Raw genomic sequence first — 12,886 nt, forward strand, 5'->3', positions numbered from 1 at the left:
ACAAGGAGACAGAAACGGAGAGACAGACAAAAAAAAGAGACAGAAAGAAAAAGAGACAGACAGAGGAGCCTAGAGAGAGAGAAAGATAGAGAGAGACAGACAGACAGAGAGGTAATAACCATGGTGATGGAGATACAATCCCAGAGTCCCAGGTAAAACATAAATGAGAATCATGCTCCGCATGTTAAAGCATCAGTCTCGTTAAAGAAAAGCACGCCCCAACATCATTGCCCCAATCAATCCAAACTAAAAGAGCTTCAGATCCTGTTCTGGCCTTCCTTCCCGGTCCACTATTGTACATTCAAACCTGACTGCAGAGCATGGGAAAAGAATATAAAACACGCCTACATCTCTAGTTTATCAGCTGGGATATTCTCTCCCTGAACCAGATAGCTTGTTCAGCATATCTTCAAATCGACTGCCCCTCAAACACGCATCTACGGCCAGCACTGCATCTCCACCATACTTCACAGGCAGCCGACGTCATATAAATCATGTAAAAGGCGAGAGAGAGAGGGAGGTGCATATCACGAGGAACAGATTCTTCGTAGTGAGAGAACTGCCTAGAAAGAGACCCTAACACTTCCCACGAGGATAGCAATTACATCTTTCAACCGATATTTTTATTAAAAAAAATATTTTAAAAATTTGTAGTGGGAAAATCACCGGAAATATATTCTGACATTTTCACCACAATAATGGTAAAATCTTCATATAGCAGAAATATTTTTTTCTTCTTTTTTTCTTTTAGTGAGAAAATCGCCGGAAATGTATTTCATGAGGATAATTATTAAATCCTAATTCATAACACAAAGATTTTTTATTTTTATTTTTTATTTTTTTAGTGAGAAAACCACCCGAGAGATATTCTGGCACTGTTATGAGGACAATGATTAAATCTTAACAGCAGAAAGATATTTTTCAGTGAGACAATCGTCGAAGAGATATTCTGACACTGCCATGAGGATAATGGCCAAATGTTAATTGCACAAAGTTGGTTTTTTTCGTGTTTTTTCAGTGAGAAAATCGCCGGAGAGATATTCAGACACGTTCATGAGTATAATGGTCAAATCTTAGTGATGGATAAGATTGTTCCAAGACACAGAATGACCACATAGAGATGATGACACCTCTCATGATGATAACCATGACATCTTGGTGATGGATAATTGGAGGTGTAATAAGCTTTTTGGAGTAAGAGGGCCATCAGAGATATACTATTATTATTATAATAACACTTTCCAGGACAATAATGATAAAATCTTACAATAAGATTAAATTCCACCTAGTGGATTTTTAATAGTGATAGCTTCAAACAAGAGAGATTCTGATAATGTCTACGAAAATAATGCAAGACAGCAATACACATGTACTCACCTGATAACAGCAACATGAACCAATAAACAAAATGTTTATTTGTTCATGTTGCTGTTTTTTGGAAAGTAAATTTTTATTGTTGTCTTGTTCTATTTCCTCTCACCGGCAGTCCCTTGTTCCATTGATGCAAATATTGATCAAATCTTAGTTTCAGATACGACTCTTCGTAGTGAATTTTTCATAACGAGGTGTTCAATCCAGAGATACTCTGACCCTGTCTACGAGGATAACGATGATATCTTAGTAGCGGATAAGACTTTTCGAAGTGAGAGGTCACCGGTCAGAGATGTTGACATTGTTGACAAGGACGATAATCAGATCATATCTTGGTAGCGAATAAGACTTTTTGAAGTGAGAGGTCACCGGTCAGAGATGACACTATGGACAGCGACGACGGTCAGATCATATCTTGGTGGCAGCAGGGTTGACCATGGCGGCAGAGTTACCGTTGGTGGCGGTGAAGGTGAGGGGGACCTGGGACTCGAAGTTGGAAGGTTCTGCGCCAGCGGCCTGGGCCTGTTCCATCCTGTGTGTCTTGAGCGCTGGGCCCCACTCCGGTAGCGGCTTCATCAGCTTTTTGGCACACTAGGGACAGAGATGAAAGGCATTGCAAGGTCGTGGTTTGCCAGAATGAAGCCTTATTTGTTGTTGTTAGTCGCATGTTTGTTCATACAACGCGTAACATATTTGCTTATGAAATCAGCAAGGCAGCTTACCCTCTCTGTGATCAGTTGTTCATTATTGTGACCAGTTGTCGCTCCCGGAACATGCTTTTACTGGTTTCAGCGTGAGGGCGTTAAGCAACAATTATCATATCATGGTTTATATTCATTGCATGAAATGTCGGCTCATGAATGTTTTTGTGTACTGTGTAGAAATAGACATAGGCAGCATCAACAAACAAGAAAGGTGTTATAGGAACGTTCAATTTATGACGAACACTTATAATACAGAAAATAAACTTGTCTGACATTTTTTTTAGAAACTCGCTCTGAAGACACAAGCGCAACAATCTCATTTTAATTTGATTCTTTTTATTTATCAATATTTGATCTGTCAAGACATTGTCTGGCGTGTATTTCCGATATTTTTCTCTCTGGCAGCATTCTCATCTGCAAAAAGGATCCACCATTTGACTGTCTTTCCCTGACGATCTTGAAGATGGCCACCCCCGGTTTGGTCATTTAAAAAGACAATTATTGTTATTGTTTTACACTCTATTATCATTCTCACCTGCAAGAAGGATCCGCCGTTGGTCTGTCTTTCCTTGACGATCTTGAAGATGGCCACCCCGGGTATGGCGAGGATGGAGCTGAGCGTGAGGATAAGTCCGATGCCGTCCGCCCAGCCCGGGAACGAGTAGTCACCGTACGTGGTGGGGGTAAAGTTCACACACGTGAAGATCAGAATCACCTGCAACAGTCAACAACGGTATCAGTGTCAGTAATATAATTATGACACCAGAATGATGTTGTTCGATCAGAACATTACTTCTTGAGATATACTGGGTGGCCGAGTGGTAACGCACTTGCGCTCGGAAGCGAGAGGTTGCGTGTTCGACCCTGGGTCAGGCCGCAATTTTCTCCCCCCTTTCCTAACCTAGGTGGTGGGTTCAAGTGCTAGTCTTTCGGATGAGACGAAAAACCGAGGTCCCTTCGTGTACACTACATTGGGGTGTACACGTTAAAGATCCCACGATTGACAAAAGGGTCTTTCCTGGCAAAATTGTATAGGCATAGATAAAAATGTCCACCAAATACCCGTTTGACTTGGAATAAAGGCCGTGAAAGGTGAATGCTCGCCTAATAGGCTACTGAGCTTCACTGGACGATGTGAATGCGTTACATATTGTGTGTAAAAAATGTATGTTTGTCTGTCTGTAAACAATTCCATTTCAAACGGCAGAAATTAATATGTAAGCGCCTAGGGCTATATCTAGATTAGGCGCATAAAAATGATCACAATAATAATAATAATAATAATATATAGGTATTATTGAAGTTCACGCAGTGCAGATCAGAATCACCTCGAAGACAATGAACAACGTTTTTGTTGACAGTAACAAAATCACACGAGATGTTGTTCAGAACATAACTTATTGAAAAATACAGGTGATATTAAATTTCACACACATGCAGACACAATCACCGGAAACACCGGGAGCAAAACCTATGAGTGGAGGTTACAATGATGGCGATAGTGTCGTATCTAATAAAGCCTAGGCCTGAGATAGCGAGTACTCAATATATGCCCAATACCTCTGCTGTAAAATGAAGAGTACAGTCCCCTGTATAAAGTTCCGACATCGGCATCATCCTCATCCTCATCATTCTGATCAAAGAGCCTACTGTAAAATCTGTTCTTCTACCAGTACAAAGACCTATATTCCAACCTCCTTAACTCGTGACATGGGCAAGTGACATACACAGAGGTGAAACAAGCGCACTGTACAAGGGAGCGAATACATTTACGATCAGAGCGATTCACCCTACGTGTATGAGGTGCCTGGGAGCACCACCGCGTGGAGGGGTTCTGCGGGCATCGCAGCAAAGAGAAAGAGGGACATTTTTCTCGTGCTCGCGAGGCGAACAACACTTTGTCTCTATACTATAGGGCAGACAACTTAGAGGTGGAGCTCGTGCACCAGACAGGGGAGTGAATATACTCACGGCGAGAGCGATAACTCAGAGGTGGAGCTAGTGCACTAGGCAAGGGTGTGAATATACTCACGGCGAGAGCGATGGGTGCGACAAACTTCCAGCTGATGGCCCAAATCCTGCCTGGTCTGTCACCCAGCATCAGTTCGATGTCGTCAAAGAAACGCTCCGTTCCTGGTGAAACAAAACATTTACATTTGTGTTTCTGTGATTCTACACTGTACCGTGACACGTATGTATACATAGAGAATACTACATGGCTTGCTGTGTCGTACCAGATTTACACGAGGTTTTTTTTTTGACATATTGAACTGCGAGCGAAAGCGAGCTGTTCACTATTTGAAAAAGCAACGAGTGTAAATCTGGTACGACACAGCAAGCCATGTAGTATTCTGTTTATCCTACAAACTGTACTTACGTGTATTTTACTGAAAATGTCCTGCATTCGAGGCAGCTAAATTGAAGACGCTTGTTTTGGAACCTCGATCTCTTCTAAAGCCTTGTGCAATCTATTACGTCAAAGCAAAGAAACGTCACTCTGAAAGTGTGGAGTGCTAGTGACGTGTTAGTTCTAAAGATTCATCGAGGGTACTTAGCGAGCGCAATTTTTTTTCTTCTATAATGACGTTTGACTCGGTGACTTTGGCATCATAAGCAGTGGAAAAACAGGTCCCTGCCAGACTTGCTTGACATGACCTCATTTACATGATATACACACGTGTGATTTGAACGATTATTATCTCACGGGTGTCTCTCTCACGTATGTAGGATAAATGTGTTTCCACTTCAGTGAACCATCTTTACTGTACAGGCAAATTCGCCTGTTAGTGTTAAGACCCCCCAAAAACAAATCTGAGAACATCGAGTCTTAAAACAGAGATAGTCTTAATTGGATACATTTAAATTAATTGGATACATTTAATTGGATACATTTACAGAGGTTATGAACAGAAAAACCGAGAAAAAACAGGGTCTTAAAAGGGAGACGTTAAATCGGGGTGTCTTTAAAGGGGGGTGGGGGGTGGGGGGTGGGGGTCCACTGTCCTGTCAGTTGTAAACTATAAACACGGGAAACAAAAAAGCGAAGCTGCTATAAACTCACCATAGACCCAAGAGAGAGCCACGCATTCCACAAGACCGATGAAGAGCAGGGAGTAGGTGGCAGCGTAGTTGTCAAACAGCTGTAGCACGTACATACCGCCCTAAAAAAAAGAATGACGTCCACCATTGTTTCTTCGAATCGCAACTTTCCAGGCGACTAGGTTATCGTACAAAATAGCGCAAGCTCTATCCTTTTCTATCCGAGCGACCAAAGCATTGCCTAAGATTTCATTGTAGATCGTTCTATCATGGTTAAATGCCTGCTTTGTAGCATGTGACATTGTAATCATAGAATAACCGCTGCGCCTGACCAAGGCTTTGGTATCTCTGCTTTATAAAATACACACAAATGTAATCATCTCGCTTGAAAGGCTATCTATCTCTCCACATTAAAAGATTGCACACAAACTAATTGTTTTCACTGTACAGTAGCAGAATCGTAGAAAAATCGCTGCATCTGACCGCGACTTTAGTCCCTCTGCTTTAAAGAATGAATGGCCATGTTGGGTTTGATGCGTGCATGCCTGGTTTTCTCCTGTAGATGGGTGTCGGCACAGAAGGTCTGCCCGCTGTCCTCAGCCAACATGCTCCGTCTTCATGGCAGCTCAAATTTTTTATCGAGGTTCTCTCCTCTAGATCCGCCGTGTTTCGCCTAGGGGCTTTCGCTGCCTAGTTGATAGGGTCACCTCGTAGAGGATGTGGTCATAGACCATGCACGGTCGGTCTTGGGATAGGGAAACGTTATGCTAGTCCGGAGGGATTACGCCACAATGGCCACCTCGCGAAGACCCAGGGTCCTAGACTAGGGAGGTCCAAGGGGGAGCACCGGGAGGGCTACCCCTCTACCCGCACCTCCAACACAATCCCTTCCCCTGGTAGCTTCATCCCCAAGGAGGAAACAAAGCTACCTGCAACACCCCTAAAGAATGAATAAATGTAATCATTTGACTTGAAAGATTCAGTCTCTCCACATTACAGATTGCCGCAAACAAACGAAATGTGTTCACTGTAGGCATGACATACCCTTGAGCATGAAGAAATGTAATCATTTGACTTGAACAATTAAATTTCTCCACATTACAGATTGCCGCAAACAGAAAAAAATGTATTGACTGTATGCATAACTCACCCTGGAGCAGAAAGCCAGACCGACGAGGTAACAGGACACGGCCACTGCCCCCAGCAACATCATCTGACGTCGCCCCTTGCGGAACAGCTGTGGGAACTGGTCCAGTAGAGTGGTGTGCACTGTCGTCACTGTGGCGATCTGAACACAACGCAGGGCCACATTATTGATCACACACATGTTTGTCGTATTAATGTACTGTCGTCACGGTGGCGATCTGAACACAACGCAGGGCCACGCTATTGATCACACACATGTTTGTCGTATTAATGTACTGTCGTCACGGTGGCGATCTGAACACAACGCAGGGCCACGTTATTGATCACACACATGTTTGTCGTATTAATGTACTGTCGTCACGGTGGCGATCTGAACACAACGCAGGGCCACGTTATTGATCACACACATGTTTGTCGTATTAATGTACTGTCGTCACTGTGGCGATCTGAACACAACGCAGGGCCACGTTATTGATCACACACATGTTTGTCGTATTAATGTACTGTCGTCACGGTGGCGATCTGAACACAACGCAGGGCCACGTTATTGATCACACACATGTTTGTCGTATTAATGTACTGTCATCACGGTGGCGATCTGAACACAATACAGGTCCACGTTATTGATCACACACATGTTTGTCGTATTAATTATTGAAGTAAAAATATAAATGTTAACTACCTTTGTAAATGTAATTAAAAAAAAATGTCTGGATAAAACAAAAAGTCTGAATACACGTCTCTAGCGTCTCGATTAATCACATTAGTGCTTTTGTACAAGAAGAAAGTTCAATACATTAAATCCTACAAAGCTGAATGTTACCCTGAAGAGTGTTACCGTTATTTCATTCGAAAAGCTGAATTGCATAACTTGTAGAGCGAATTGCAAGAGTTTATGGTTTTCACACCAACACAGTTTTAAATGTAAAGAAGAGCATACCAACGGAGTTTTAATGTAAAGAAGATAATGTTAAATACAGAACATGTAAAATCTGTTTATTCTCTGTATATTATTATGTGTTCATGTGGGTACAATTGAATACTTATAGTTTCTTACTTTCCATGAGTTTCTAACCCAAGATGGCCACACAGAACATGTCATAAATGCCTTTCAGCCCCTTGTTTTAAAAGTGAACCATCTTCCAGCACATTAATGGTAAAGAAATATCAAACAGATTCTTCTTCTTCTAAGTTCTTAGACTGCAACACCCACATATTCTTGTTGTTGTTTCTTATTGTTGCATTTCAGGAGTTGGCTTTGTGGGCATCATGGTTATTCTTCAACCGCCATTGTTTATTTTTTAAATTATTTTAAAATTATTATTATTGTCATTATTTTTTGGCCATGCATATCAATTTGTTTTTTTTTAATCAACACACCTGCACCCTTCTAGACACAGCAGTGTCCAATCATACTTGATCAATCACAATTCACCCGCCATTTTCGGTAGTCCCAGCCCATTTTCCAGGGGAAAATGACTGTTTGCTAAAGACGGTTTTGAACAAGCCCAATGTTTACCTGCGTGCCGAGCCCAAGGGTGATGAGCATGGCGAAGAAGAGCACGGCCCACAGCTGTGAGATGGGAAGGTTGGTCACCACCTCGGGGTACACCACAAAGGCCAGGCCAGCACCTGAAAACCAATCAAACATTCAAGTAAGCAAGGCACATCACGTATTCTGTGAATGCCCATCTTCAGGCCACCAGTTGATTCTAGATTTGATGTCCATATTGGTGGCGGTAGCTCTGGTGCACCAAGTGTTCTGAAATGGCATTAGTACATACACAACCACTTAATATCAACGTATCTAGCAAAAAAAGTTGAAAGAACGAATTAGTTTCTCACATACTCAACCACTAAGGATGATGGCATTGTCATCATGAGATAAGTCACCCTAACCCTACACATACATGTACTATCTAACATAAATCTTCACGGCATTGACTTCATCCTCCTAAACACACAAATAACGTTAACCTCAAACAACAAACACTTTCTTTATCATTGACTCAGCTTCTAAACCCAAGTACTTCATAACTGATTCAGATTTTCAAACATCTACCCTTAAGCAGCCATGTTTAATTCTTCGCGACCTCGACCCTGACCTTCAGTAGCGACGTCCTCGACCTTGACGTGCAGCTCGTGCGCCATGTATCCAATGATGGCGAAGATGACCAGTCCGGCGAAGACACTGGTCAAGCAGTCCATGATGGACACAAGGATAGCGTCACTGCACGTCACACACACAGACACAGACATCACAATCAGGTCAAGGGCAAGGTCTGCAGGTCATCCCTTTACGCCAGGAGTGCACCCTTTGCAGCACTGATTGTATTCTCTGAAGGAAGTTGCTAGTCGATATGCCCATGCGGGGCGTTTTCTTAGTTTGTATCTCTGGGTTAAGGCTTCTTTGTGTGTGTGTATTTTGGATCATTGATTGGTGAAAATGTTCTTTAAAGAAAAAAAGGAAAAAAAGATGAAGAAAGAAAAGACACTTTGGAGCTGTTGCAGGGGTATTTATAACCTGAGCCATAAATATATACCATTTCTCATTTTGCAGTTTGATTGCAAACTTCAGCTGGGTTATCGTTTCCGTGGCAAAAGTAACGTTACTTTTGCTTAGATTAAATGGATGATACAAAGCATTTCGTCAATTCTGCTACCTCGGTTTGTTCAATTTGCTTATTGCATAACAATGACGTCCGACTGGTTTTTTTTCTCCAAAACTCAAACAAGCAACCTATGCTTGAAAAAAGACTGCAGCAGCTTTAAAAATGTGTTTATGTCATAGAGAAAGATCGTTTACCATTTCATGCAGTGTCACATTTGCTGAACTAAACAATGGCCTTACAGTATATATGCTAACTTCTAACTCTATTCTGGTTAATATGTTACTTAGATGTGCATCATCCATTTGACAAAAAACGTGAAGACAATTATCTTCAGTCGCGGTTGTCTGCAAGTCAACATGTTTAGTTTCCAAAGGGCCATCCGTTTTCTAGATGGCCTGAGGAAAGGTGTCCCAACATTTTTGACGTTTTTTTCTTTCTGAAAACAAGGGAGTTTATTGGCACACACGCACATGATCTCAAAGCCAAATCTTGGAACTTTTAGACGAAAATATGTTCAAGTTTGAAACCATCAATTTGCTTACTTTTTAGTTGGCCAAGGTATGCCTTTAAACACATTGAAACCAGAAAGAAAAGGTTCAGTGCGTGCCCACAAGAAATCTTCTCTCATCAATTCTTCAGAATGATATATTTCATTTGTGCAAAATGGAGTTTCTTAAAAAAAAGTTACAAACACTGAAGAATAATAACTGATGGATTCCAAATGAAATCATGTGGTTAGAAAATACTTTTGTTTTAGAATCCATGAGTTACAATGCCTCTCGTTTTGGCTGCTTCTGCCATACTTCGGTTTAGCACTACACAGTTTTGAAGCAATGGCACATTTGAATTCACTGTGCAGGCTTCCCTTTACTCTTCTTCAAATCAGGTGTTCCATCAGTTCATGGTACTGCACAATGCTCGAGAAAAAAGACATCCTGTGTTAGCACATGTTCAGCTAACACTTTGAACCACATTCACATTCCAAAAGACAAAATCTCAGGAAACATAGGTGGCTTTTTGAAGTTGAAGACTTGGCTGTGAGATCCAGGGCAAATAATCCATACATACAAACGAACAGACCAACAAACAGATAAAACACACACACATATGCAGAGATGCCAATCTGTTTAAAAGTAAAATATTCTCCTTATTGAAACATTTGAAAGAAAATTTTTGACAATTTTGTTTTTATTGAATTTGTTGGTGTCCTTTATCCTTGGTAAGGTTTGGTGACGCTCCCGATCAGCGTACCTTCAGTATAGACATTTTTTTTACATCAAAACATCACTACTTTTTTTTCAAAACTCATATTATACTTCGTCAGCAGACATGACGCAAACAATTTTGCTTTTCTGGGTATCAGGTGAGCAACTTTGTGCACTTAAATGACATATATTGGCTTCAGTTTTTGCCAATATCTGATGACACATTTTTGTGTGATTTCATTCTGTCACTAACAATGCAACTTGCAATCTGCCTTCGAGGACTTAAATTAGCGCAGAGTGTAAATGTATGAAGCCCTCATCGCAAGTGGGTGGATCTGGAGTGACAAAGGTGAAGCGTTGCATGATGAGCATCTCTGCTAAACTTACAGGCGACAATTGTTGTGAAACTTGTTATAACTTGACAGCGTGATGAGGCCGCCCCAACATGGCGACAGAGAGAAGAAGATCTGTACGGCTGCGTCGCCCCAAACCTAGAGACACAGAAATAAACACAGAGAGAGAAAATCAGTTAAAAGTCGTCAACCGTTTTTTCCTTGTGGGTGGTTCAGTCTGGTTTAGGAGCAGACAGTGTTTCAGTTTGTGAGATTTGTATTTGCTTTAAATTGTCAACCTTATGATTGTGTATATTCTTTTTTGTGAAACAAGCGGTACCTTCCAATATGTCTGGCTTCAACTGGTTTGATAACTTACTGTATTTTGGGGTACTTTTTTCTCATCATATCACAGCAATTCAATATGCTTGTTTTTTTAATTTAAAATCTTCATGTATAAGGTTACAAAGATTGGGGACAGGAAAGGCTCTGATTGTGTCACTATTATATGTTTATGCTGATATTTCACATTGGTATGTGATCAAGATTTCAAATTGTTACAATGGAACAAAGGAGTTCTTATTTAGGATTTTGTTTTAGGTCTTACACGTGTTCAGGCTATATTTGCTCTCTGATTCGATTTTATAAAACGATGTTTGCACTACCATTTAATGTTCATTTTGCACAGTAAACTGTGTTATTGATGTTTTATCAGAAGCAGTGCTTTTCGTTGAACTAGATTGGTTGGTTGTTGTTGTTGTTTTTTTTGTTTTTTTTTTTTTTTTTTTTTTTTTTTTTTGCCAAGCACATCATTGTGGGGCTTTTAATCAATAACATGCATCCGTCTACAATTTATGGTTGTTGGTTTCTAATGTCCCTTCAAGCTATTAGCCTGTGCAGGATAGACTTGAGCTGGAAGTTCAGCCAACAGATTGCGGACGCACTGAGAGACTGATCACCCCAGTCATAAAACTGCAAGACAGCAGCATCATATCGTTCAGACAAGGATCAAAACCACATCATCGAGACACCAAGGGAAAAATGAGGCTGCGATTTGTGTCCAGCATATGACACCTTACCTTAGCATTGAGCAGCTGGTCCCACTGGGGCATGAGGAAGTAGATGATTCCGTCCACCGAGCCGTCCAGGGTCAGACCGCGGACCAACAGGATGGTCAGCACGATGTAGGGGAAGAACGCCGTGAAATACACCGCCTGCAGACATAGGCATAATTCACCGTGTAATATAAGAGTATATTAGAAATAGCTGGTGTGATTTTATATTGAACTTTTTTTTATATACATTTCACAAAATGTGTTTTTAGGAGAGTAGCCTGTACTGCAAATGAGTGTTAGGTCAATTGTTAAAAAAAGAGAATTCTAATTAAAATTCATGTTTACATACATTTTATTTGTATTTTAAAGCAATAAATGACACTGGACACAGATCTCAACAATATCTGTCTTGATCTGTGTAAAATGTTATATGGTGGTCAAAAATACAAACACCGTTTAATAATTAAAAAAAAACCCATTCAACAAACAATAGAGAAACTTGTCCTTACCTTTCCAGATGTCTTGATGCCCCTAGACAGGCAGATACAGACGAGGAGCCAGGCTCCGAGCAGACAGAGAGCTAGCTGCCAGCGCACCGCCCCCATCTCGTCCACCCCCTTTGTGATATCCAGCACCACAGAACTGCAATACAACACGGTGTGTTTCACGGTTCCCATTGCCAATAATACAACACGTATTGTTTCTATTGTCTCTCTTGTTTCTTTGTCTTTGTCTGTGTCTGTCTCTCTTGTTTCTTTGTCTTTGTCTGTGTCTGTCTCTCTTGTTTCTTTGTCTTTTTCTTTGTCTGTCTCTCTTGTTTCTTTGTCTTTTTCTTTGTCTGTCTCTCTTGTTTCTTTGTCTTTCTTGAGATTGAACAGAGCAGGAGAATAAGCTCAAACTTTCTGCTGCTTGTAGGATAGTTTGTGTTAACAGTGTACTGTGGGATGGCTTATTGAGTGAGTTATACACTTTTTGTTTTATGGCAACAATCCTACCCCTCACACATCTTTTATTCTTTTACAAGGCCTGAAATATTTTAAACAAAGATTAGATGAAAACTTCCATTCGAACGTCATTCAGAACAAAGTACTTCAGCTTAGCTGCGAGTAGCCTACTCTTTATTCATTCCATCTCTATCTGTCTGTGTCTGTCTCTCTTGTTTCTTTGTCTTTTTCTGTCTCTCTTGTTTCTTTGTCTTTTTCTTTGTCAGTCTCTCTGTCTCTTATCCTGTCGGTCTGCTCAACGAAAGCCAGATGTGCTAAATTGTATCCAACAAGAGCAGCCATACGTTTGATAGATTCTGAATTACACAGCATCCAATGGCAATTCAAACTAAGGACAGTAACACTTTCTCCATCATCGGCCATAAGCATCTTACAGTTATTATGAATTTAAACAAATGTGTCTTTCTCTATTGTTATG

General features: G+C 40.9%; 1 protein-coding gene across 3 annotated transcripts in view; it reads right to left on the reverse strand.

Annotated features, from left to right (window-relative positions):
- Positions 1-630: 630 nt before the first annotated feature.
- Positions 631-12,886, reverse strand: part of LOC138974155 (sodium- and chloride-dependent glycine transporter 1-like) — an 87,383-nt gene continuing 75,127 nt past the window's right edge. For all 3 annotated transcript variants that reach the window (XM_070346852.1, XM_070346851.1, XM_070346853.1), the window contains exons 6-15: positions 11,974-12,106; positions 11,489-11,623; positions 10,465-10,568; positions 8,366-8,490; positions 7,780-7,892; positions 6,265-6,402; positions 5,137-5,236; positions 4,108-4,208; positions 2,611-2,790; positions 631-1,962 (exon numbers count right to left, since the gene is read on the reverse strand). In XM_070346852.1, coding sequence (XP_070202953.1) covers positions 1,780-1,962; positions 2,611-2,790; positions 4,108-4,208; positions 5,137-5,236; positions 6,265-6,402; positions 7,780-7,892; positions 8,366-8,490; positions 10,465-10,568; positions 11,489-11,623; positions 11,974-12,106 — 1,312 coding nt within the window. In that variant the 3' untranslated portion in view covers positions 631-1,779. The remainder of the gene's footprint in view (positions 1,963-2,610; positions 2,791-4,107; positions 4,209-5,136; positions 5,237-6,264; positions 6,403-7,779; positions 7,893-8,365; positions 8,491-10,464; positions 10,569-11,488; positions 11,624-11,973; positions 12,107-12,886) is intronic.

Source organism: Littorina saxatilis, linkage group LG8, assembly GCF_037325665.1.
Source record: "Littorina saxatilis isolate snail1 linkage group LG8, US_GU_Lsax_2.0, whole genome shotgun sequence".
NCBI classification, from domain to species: domain Eukaryota; kingdom Metazoa; phylum Mollusca; class Gastropoda; order Littorinimorpha; family Littorinidae; genus Littorina; species Littorina saxatilis.